The sequence below is a fragment of the Macrobrachium rosenbergii genome, chromosome 28, assembly GCF_040412425.1.
Source record: "Macrobrachium rosenbergii isolate ZJJX-2024 chromosome 28, ASM4041242v1, whole genome shotgun sequence".
Taxonomy (NCBI): Eukaryota; Metazoa; Arthropoda; class Malacostraca; order Decapoda; family Palaemonidae; genus Macrobrachium; species Macrobrachium rosenbergii.
Genome location: NC_089768.1, coordinates 34790001 through 34800000, shown reverse-complemented (window position 1 = coordinate 34800000; position 10000 = coordinate 34790001). Strand labels below are relative to the sequence as shown.

General features: G+C 41.5%; 1 protein-coding gene and 1 long non-coding RNA gene across 2 annotated transcripts in view; both read left to right on the top strand.

Moving 5' to 3' along the window:
• Positions 1 to 10000, top strand: part of LOC136854235 (uncharacterized) — a 1096131-nt gene that overhangs the window by 190137 nt on the left and 895994 nt on the right. The gene's annotated exons all lie outside the window — the stretch shown is intronic.
• LOC136854234 (protein glass-like) overlaps positions 7287 to 10000 on the top strand; it is a 118146-nt gene continuing 115432 nt past the window's right edge. The window contains exon 1 of the mRNA XM_067130591.1: positions 7287 to 8509. Coding sequence (XP_066986692.1) covers positions 7858 to 8509 — 652 coding nt within the window. The 5' untranslated portion in view covers positions 7287 to 7857. The remainder of the gene's footprint in view (positions 8510 to 10000) is intronic.

The following is a 10000-nucleotide window of genomic DNA, read 5'->3' as shown; positions in this document are numbered from 1 at the left end:
TGTTTGTGTGTGTGTGTGTGTGTGTGTGTAAACGTGTGAGGGGAAGTTTGCGCAAATTATATTATTTCCACTCTTCGTCCAGGTAAAAGATCTCTCTCTCTCTCTCTCTCTCTCTCTCTCTCTCTCTCTCTCTCTCTCTCTCTCTCTTTATCATATATTGATTGCCTGGTATGAGTAATACACATACGGTATTGAATTCATGTTATTAGATTTAAAAAAAGGGAGTTCAAAGGGAAATGACAAGTCCCACGTGATACGCAATGAGTGCAAACGCACATACGAGCGTGCGAGGATACATGGACTTTAGTAGGTATCTATCTGCATAGAGATTTTATATATATACTTTTATATATATATATATATATATATATATATATATATATATATATATATATATATATATATATATGTGTATGTGTGTGTGTGTGTGTGTGTGTGTGTGTGTGTGTGTGTATGTGTATATACATATATGCCTTACAAACAATCGGATTTTAGAACAGGCTTGATTATGGTCCAGATAAATAGATAAGGACCGTGGGTTCGACACAGACATTATATGTATATAATTGTGTATATATATATATATATATATATATATATATATATATATATATATATATATATATATATATATATATATATATATATATATATATATATATGTATGTGTGTGTGTGTGTGTGTGTGTGTGTATGGAACCCATGGAGAGGGTGGGAGGGCGAGTCCAAGACGGACATGGAAGCCAAATCCCAGGTAGGACAATAAGAAAAAGCTGCTTGTCATGGTAATTTTTTATTTATAAGTATAGTGATAAACCCTTCCACTCAAAAGAGACCGAAAAAAGTAATGTGGGAAACACCAAGGACGGTTGAGAATTCCTTTGTCCTTTCTAGATGAGTAAAGAGTGAAAGAGTAAGCGGAGATGTAAAGCGCACTTGAACGCATGGAAAATTAATTGATTGATTGATTGGGTTCTGTGGCCTAGCGTTACTAACAGTGGCTACCCATGTCCTAAACCACGGCAAAGGGAAGTATATAAGATCACGCAATAACAGGTAGAAGGCAAAAGGGAAACGAAGAAAAGGGCAGAGAGAGAGAGAGAGAGAGAGAGAGAGAGAGAGAGAGATAATAAAGATAATGCAGTCAGCGCGTGAAGCCACCTTTAACTCAAAAGAGGCGACATTACCTTGTAATGATACGATTTCCCGAAAACCAACTCCGGCGGAATTGGGAGTATGGGAGACGATTTATTCCGTCGTGGGGCCAACGCATTACAGGCGTCTGTTTCTCATGACCTGTATGGGCTACAGAATAACATTGTGACGTCATTTCCGCGAAAGTTTCTTTTTGGTAGGTTCCTCGTGTAGGGGTGTAGTGACGTCAGTACAGGCGTTTGTTTCCGCGAATGACGTTTCTTTTTCTAGGGTAGTTTTTTTTTTCTAGGTGTAAGGGTAGTTTTTTTTTTCAGTACTCGGCGTTTAGTTTTCTCATAGGCGAATGGTGTCGTTTTTTTCGTATGGGTCAGGTTTTTCTAGAAGTTTTTTTTATTTTCATAGGCTCCTCGTAAGGGTGTAGTTTTTTCATAGACTCCTCGTAAGGGTGTAGTTTTTCATAGACTCCTCGTAAGGGTGTAGTTTTTTCATAGTTTTTTCAGTGCACCTCATGCAGTGAACTTAGGCATTTTTTTTCATAGGCAGTTTTTCCACAGTTTAAATCATAGGTCTCTTATCAATATATTGATTTGTACTCCTCCGTTTCCTCTGTATTCGTGTTATTAAGGAAAATAAATTTGATTTCAATTGTTTACCATCTGCATGAGACGAATTCATAATTTCGTGTCAGTTTTACCTTTCCTGGTTTCTAAATTGACATGTGAAATTTCATGGATGAAAATAAAATGAAATAAAAAGAATCAGGAAGGAAAAGTTTTTAAAAATATAGACATTAGGAGAGAGAGAAGGGTGTCAAATTCTTTATTCCATTTTTTTTTTTACTTTTCACAGGCTATCCATAGTTTTATAAAGAGTTTTACATAATAAACAGTATTTTATCACAGGCTGCAACTAGTATACAGGTGACATATTGCAATATAATAGGCTGATATCAATAAAACGGGGTGTAGGTTTTTTTAGACTCCTCAGAAATGGTAAGATAAACAACATACAATAATTTTCATAAAATGAATACAACATACAATAATATAGGCATAAAATGAAAGGGTCCTTAAAACAATCAAGAAAACTTTTTTCAGTAAAATAATAAATTAGCTAATTCTCATAAAAGATAAAGTAAACAGGTAAAGATAAAATTTCACAACTTTTATTCGGTATAGAAGAGAATACTTCTAAAGCTCCTAAAACTTATGACAGTGATGAGAACCTAAGGTTAAAATTTTTTTTTTGGAGACTCAATCAAATGGAGATTTAAAAGAAGATATGGTTTCGCGCTGCTTGATATCAGCAGGCAGACGGTTCCAGAACAGGGAACACCTAGACGCATTACTGAAAGTTCTCGGGATGATCCTGGTGCCTCGTGTTAATGTTCTCAGTTTTCTGGCCAACCGTTGGCAAGGAAAAGAGCCATTCTGGCAGAAGTTTATTTCTGATTTTGTAAATCAAGAGGCATATATTGATTTGTCCATTCGCAGCCAATCAGTTTTTCAAATATTGTAACATGGTCATGTTTTCAGGCATTAACGGCGACCTTTGCCGCAAAATTTTGTAACCCTTTCCAACTGGGTTTTATTGGTTTCAAACAGTAGTTGTTTACCAATCTGTACCACCATGACTCGACAGTCTGGCTCAAATCTATCACTCACTCTGTTAAGATATAACAGGATTTACCTTTGCCTAGTTCGTCAATATGTGCATTAAAAGTCATGGTACAATCCATGAAAACTCCCAGGTTTTTAACTGTGTGTGACGGAACAAGTGTAAAATTTTATGTTCGTGTTCTCCGGGAAAGAATACTGTCTTGATCCAAAGGAAATGACCTGGGTCTTGCCTTCGTTAAGTAAAGGCCGTTACTATTAGAGAGAGAGAGAGAGAGAGAGAGAGAGAGAGAGAGAGAGAGAGAGAGAGAGAGAGAGAGAGAGAGAGAGTAAATGAAAAGGAACAGTTGAAAGAAAAATCGGGCAATGATACAGACATCTAACAGAATAGAGACGGGGAGAGCGAAAGAATGGAAAGATGAATTCAGTGAAAAGCAATAATTGAAAGAAAAATCGAGCAAAACTACAGGCATCTGACAGAGAGAGAGAGAGAGAGAGAGAGAGAGAGAGAGAGAGAGAGAGAGAGAGAGAGAGAGAGAGAGAGAGAGAGAGAGAGAAGGAACAACTGAAAGAAAATCGAGCAAAAATACAGACATTTGACTGGAGAGAGAGAGAGAGAGAGAGAGAGAGAGAGAGAGAGAGAGAGAGAGAGAGAGAGAGAGAGAGAGAGAATAAATTCAATGAAAAGAAACAATTGAAAGAAAAATCGAGCAAAACTACAGACAGACATCTGACAAGAGAGAGAGAGAGAGAGAGAGAGAGAGAGAGAGAGAGAGAGAGAGAGAGAGAGAGAGAGAGAGAGCGAGCACGAATTTGTACTGACAGAAAGATGCGTTAGTTGGTCAGAGGGGAAAGCGAGAGACATTTCGGAACGTTATGGTCATTGCACTATTGGCAGAGAGAGAGAGAGAGAGAGAGAGAGAGAGAGAGAGAAGGGGAGAGCGTAGAATTCTGAGGGGAATAGTGGTTAGCACGGTGATTGTGAGAGGGGAAACGAAGAATGAGGGTAATCGCCAACTTGGACGAAAGTGTTAAAATTGAAGAGTGACTGAAGAGGAATTTTCACTGGTTGTTCTGGGTGAGGGAGCGATAAGGTGCCATAGTCATTATATGCGCCCCCCCGCGTTAATAGCTGGTGGTTCGCTCTGAGCATGCGCGTAACCCACGACAACAACAACAAAAATATCAACAATAGTTACAGTGATATTGAAGGTGGTGGTAGGCCTATAGTGGGTAATAATAATAATAATAATAATAGTAATGATAAATATAATGCGACGACGACATGAAAAACAATAATAATTATAGTGATGCTGAAAGTGATAGTAGGCCGTGATAATAATAATAATAATAATAATAATAATAATAATAATAATAATAATAGAACCTTGGCGATGACGAAAAGTGATATTGAAGTTGACAACAGTAAATAATGATAGCAGCAATAATAATAATAATAATAATAATAATAATAATAATAATAATAATAATAATAATACAACCAGACATACGGTACAGTAATAACAACGAATCCGTTATTATTACTTACAACTGTTATTAACGAATAATTTATTGTCCGGAATTTTGACTCGATGCAAACTCACAGTGCTTATTTATAAAGTGGCCAATGGTGAGAAAATCTCGCCCCGAGCTGGACGACGGCCAGTATAAAACTGTAGGTCATCTCGGTTTAATGATCGCTGTTACTCACAAAAGAGACGAATAAATGGATACTCGATACATTTTTAATGGGCAGAGATTTGTGTTTGGAAAACATCTTTCCCTTTTACAGGAAATATGTAAATTGCCTTCTATGAATATTATAGACTCTCTCTCTCTCTCTCTCTCTCTCTCTCTCTCTCTCTCTCTCTCTCTCTCTCTCTCTCTCTCTCTCTCACTTTTTATCGATTACAGGAAATATGTAAATTGCCTTCTATGAATATTATAGACTCTCTCTCTCTCTCTCTCTCTCTCTCTCTCTCTCTCTCTCTCTCTCTCTCTCTCTCTCTCTCTCTCTCTCTCTCACTTTTTATCGATCGCCTGACCTTTCGGGTTGATGATTCGATCGTCCGCTTTTATTGCTTCCTCTATCGATCCTGGGCAGCAAACGGATCGGCGTATATAGGATTAGCAGTTTTAAATAAGCATATCCTGGATATCATTTATATAGGTATATATATATGCATATATATATAATAACTATATATATTATATATATTTACATATTTATATTCATATATATAATATATATATTATATATATATATATATATATATATATATATATATATATAAATTTCATACATACGTACGTATATACATATGTGTGTGGGTGTGTGTACGTATGCATGTACATTCGTGGGTGCGTGCGTGTGTGTCTGTGTGGCCTAATTGCGTATACCTATACATATAATTTAAGGTTTTGAATATATCAGTATTGCAGTATGCATAGACATGTATAATATGTTATACATTTCTCTATGAGAGAAAGAGAGAGATTGTTGCACTCGGTAATAAAAGAAAATCTTATTTGGAAACGGTCGAGAGAGAGAGAGAGAGAGAGAGAGAGAGAGAGAGAGAGAGAGAGAGAGAGAGAGAGAGAGAGGTCCGTAATGACTACGAAGACATGACAACAGTAATTATAAACCCGAGGAGGGAGAGAAGCTAAAAATAAACCCAGGGGAAACAACGGAAGGTGTTGATAATTGAGGATAACGGAGGGACATGCAGTAATAAATGGAAGTGGGGAGGAGAAGAAGATGAAGATGAGGAGGAGGAGGAGGAGGAGGAGGAGGAGGAGGATCTGCAATAACAAAAGATAGTGTTCACGCGCACTTGATGGAAGATTCGAATAAAGAATAAAAAGAAATAATTGAACTTCTCTGAAGTGTATGTATATATATATATATATATATATATATATATATATATATATATATATATATATATATATATATATATATATATATATATATATATATATTGTTATATATATATATATATATTGTTTGGGATGAAATGTTAGATGATGAATGTTAATGGAAATGTTATGGGAAACACGTAACTCTCTCTCTCTCTCTCTCTCTCTCTCTCTCTCTCTCTCTCTCTCTCTCTCTCTCTCTCTCTCATGCGGAAGCATCCCCGGGGCCGAAAAGGGTCAACAAATGGAAAATTGTCTTTATTCGTCACGAATCGTCATAAATACAGAAAGAATTATAAATTATATATTTTATTTCAACTTATAATACAACACGAATTTCTTCAGTAACCGCAAATCGGAATGCTTTCCATTTTAAAGTTATCCACCCGAATGATTCCTCGTGGAAGAGAGAGAGAGAGAGAGAGAGAGAGAGAGAGAGAGAGAGAGAGAGAGATAGTCGCCGTGGGAGCAGCGAGAGACGGCGACTCGTTTACCGAAATCGATAAAAATCGTCTTGAATCGGAAGCTTCGTTGATTCCAGATGACAGTTCCGCCGCCGAGTGGACGTTTAAAAGAGCGTAATTACGGCCGGAGAAAGTGCGCACGAAATCTGTCGGTCGGTCCGCAGAACGGATGGCAATGCTGCGGAAGCGGAGGCGGCGGCGGCGGCGGCGGCGTCGGCGGTTGGGCCCTTCGGTAGTGCGACGCGCAACGGGTGGGCCAGAAAGCCACAAGTTGACACTGTTGCATGCACTGCGCCATCCAGGGTGTCCCGCAGGCTGGCTACCCAGTGCCACAACACTCGCGCTCGCTGGCGCGATCATCCTACCCACACCTGCCTCCTCCTCCTCCTCCTCCCCCTCCTCCTCCTCCTCTACCTCCTCCTAGTGTCGTCTCGTTGCCCATTGGCACCCAGGCACAGGGCTTTCTAAAATGTCCCCCTTCGACGGGAGAAAATCAGAGCGTAGGCCGAAGCGACGGACCATTTCAAGGGAGAGAAGACTAGCGATGAAAACAAAAAAAAGGGGGCTGGGTAAAAAGCGATTATGAGAGAGAGAGAGAGAGAGAGAGAGAGAGAGAGAGAGAGAGAGAGAGAGAGAGTGTGTGTGTGTGTGTGTGTGTGTGTGTGCGAGAGAGGGAGTGAGAAAGAGAGAGAAGGAGAAAGAGAGAGAGAGCCAGAAGCGAAAGATTGAGAAGAGAGAGAGAGAGAGAGAGAGAGAGAGAGAGAGAGAGAGAGAGAGAGAGAGAGAGAGAGAACGGAGGGTGCTTTGGAGAGGGCGCGGCAGGTGGCCATTCAACAGTAGTGTACAAGCGATCGTTCCCGTCCCAGACTCCACCTACTTATTTTTCATGCACTTTTAAAATGAGCTCCTCGGTCCATTTCGTTCCGCTGGGCCGCCTTTTACCCACATTTATTCAGAGTAGAAGCTCATGGCAAAGTCAATTTTGATCTACGAGAACGGAGAGAGTTGAAATAGAATCGCGAATCAATCGTTGCAATGGTGGCAATCACTCTCGCCCCGCCCCCTCGGCGTCCAGCGCATGCTCGGCTCCTCCCCTTATTCCTAACATGTCGACTATTTCGTCGTTTTTTCCCGCAGGATCTTTCGGAATCGACAGGAGCGTAGTCCAAATCGCCGCCATCCTCCCGCACCAGAAAGAGACCGTCGAATGCCCTCCGATGCCCGAAGGAATTGATGCCAAGTGAGGCGAGCTGGCGTTCGTCGGCGCTTCCCCGAGGGTATAAGAAGCGGCGAGTGGTAGGGCGGCGCTACTGTGTGACGCGGGGAGGTGGGCCGCCCGTGTGTGTGTCTGTGAGTGTGTGTGTGTGACGCCGCCGCCCGTGACGACGCCCCTCTGCTGCCCTGCTCCTCCTGGATGTCGTGCAGCGGCCGGCCGGCGCTGTGACCCGCGCCATTCACCATGCCCAGGTGTTTCATGGCTAAGAAGGCAGGGGGTGTTCGCAGTACCCCTTACCCATCACCGCCCCCCAGGGACCGGTCACTTTCGCCCATGACGGATCAAGGCAGTGCTTCTTGGACGCCCCGGTCACCCACAGCGGGCGAGACCGCTCCTTCTCCTCCTCCTCCTCCACCTTCGCAATCTCATCACCTCCTCCTCCTCCTCCTCTTCCTCCTCCGCCTCCTCCCCCTCCCCCTCCTCCTGAAATGCCCCACCATCATCATCACCACCACCATCACCACCACCATAATCATCACCATCCCCTGAACCTCCATGTCAGCATCCCCCCTCACTCTCCTCCTCCTCCTCCTCCTCCTCCTCCACCACCACCACCTCCTCCACCTCCTCCTACTTCCTCAGCAGCAGCAGCAGCAGCAGCGCCCATGCATTACTATGCCCCGACGGGCATCAGCTCAGGCAAGGAAGAACAACACCAACATGAGGCCGCTTCTTTCCACGTCTACCAAACGAGCCACCACCACCACCAACAACAACAACAACAACAGCAACACCACCACCAACACCTACAACAGCAACAACATCACCACCAGCAACAGGAACATCACCAGGAGCATCAGCACCACGAGCAGGAACACCACCTCCATCAGGATCACTTAGACGAGGGAGGTGGAGGAGGAGGAGGGGGTGGTAACAACAATGCCCACTACCTTCATCAGCACATGAATCCTCCGATCCCTCACCCCAAGACGGAGTTGAGAGGGGGGGAGGAGGAAAGAGTGGTGGAAGTGCACATACCGGAAGTGGGCAGACCCCCTGACCCACAGCGGCCTCCTCCTCCCCCCCACCACCATCATCACCACCACTACGAACACCAGCCTGTGACTCTCATCTACAACGGTAAGTGACGAAGCGATGAGATTTTGAGGGGAAGAAGACGGATTGAGATCTTAGCTATATACGATGGGCCGCCCCGGTTTTCCCGGCATCGAATTCTTTCACGTCTTCGTCATGCGCTTCTTGTGGGACTCTTGAAAAATTCACTGATAAAAATCGGGAGAGTTGACTTGATTCCAACATTATCTTTTCTGAAATCGAGAGGATATGCTTAATTCCAACTTTATCTTCTCTGAAATTGAGAGGATATACTTAATTCCAACTTTATCTTTTCTGAAATCGAGAGGATATACTTAATTCCAACTTTATCTTTTCTGAAATCGAGAGGATATACTTAATTCCAGCTTTATCGTTTCTGAAATTGAGAAGATATACTTAATTCCAGCTTTATCTTTTCTGAAACCGAGAGGATATACTCAATCTCAGCTTTATTTATCCTGGACATACCCGAAAATCTTTACATATTAAGAAAATCACTGATGCAAATCGAGAGTTTGACTTCATTCCAATTTTATCTTTCATGAACCTATACCCGAAAATATTTATCCAAAAAAACTACCCTTTATCAACATTCCTCATCGGCTTGAGCTACAGAATATAAAAATCACATTTTTTCATGACTTTGATCGTACACATTTTCCATGACCAAGTCTCTGCAAGCGTTCGTTCGTTCAAATCCTTTTAATTTATTAATAATATTAAGGCACCTGATTCAGTATGTAAAGTGGGACCACCATTTCACGCCCATATACCAAGGGTGCTATTTTTTGGGGAGGTGCTAAGTTCGGAAGACTATTTAAATCAAGCAGAAGAATTTAACTTCGCCTTCTCTCTGTAACTATCTGTCATTATTCACCATAGAATGAGAACACTTCTAGCATTGAAGTCCAGCCATACGGATTCCTTACCGCCATGGCTTGATATGACCGGAGAGTTTCGAATAAGAAAAACTCTCATTAATTTCGACCATAAAATGGAGGTGTCCAAAATTGTTCTGCTTTCAAGGAGTTGAACATTTTATGGAGTTTATTTTTGAACACTCCTTCTTTCTCTCTTTCTATCCTTCTGTCGAAGGTCACAGAGGAGTCGATTTGCCTCGTCCAAATAGCAGTTATTAACGGCTTCGTGCAAGGGCGTAAATTTGGTAATCAATAGAGGGGGCCAGTCGATTGTAGAACTTAATGAGGTGTTTTGCAATGAGATGGTAGTGATTTTATGCATTACGGCGAATAGTGAATTATAAATTGTAAAGCGGTCATTTTTGTGTTGGTTTAAATATTTCGTATTTTTCTTAGCAGTAATTTCTGAAAACAAGTGTCTTTTAAGAAAAAAAAAGCAGAGTCATGGATTGGATGTTAACAGATCAGTAAATCGTAGCATTACTTGTTTTCGGTGATTGATAGAATTGCAAAACAAACTTGGCGGGCGTAAAGATGGATTTGGAGCGCAGTGAAAGATTCAAGAAACTTATTAGAACAGAGCGGTCACTTGAAA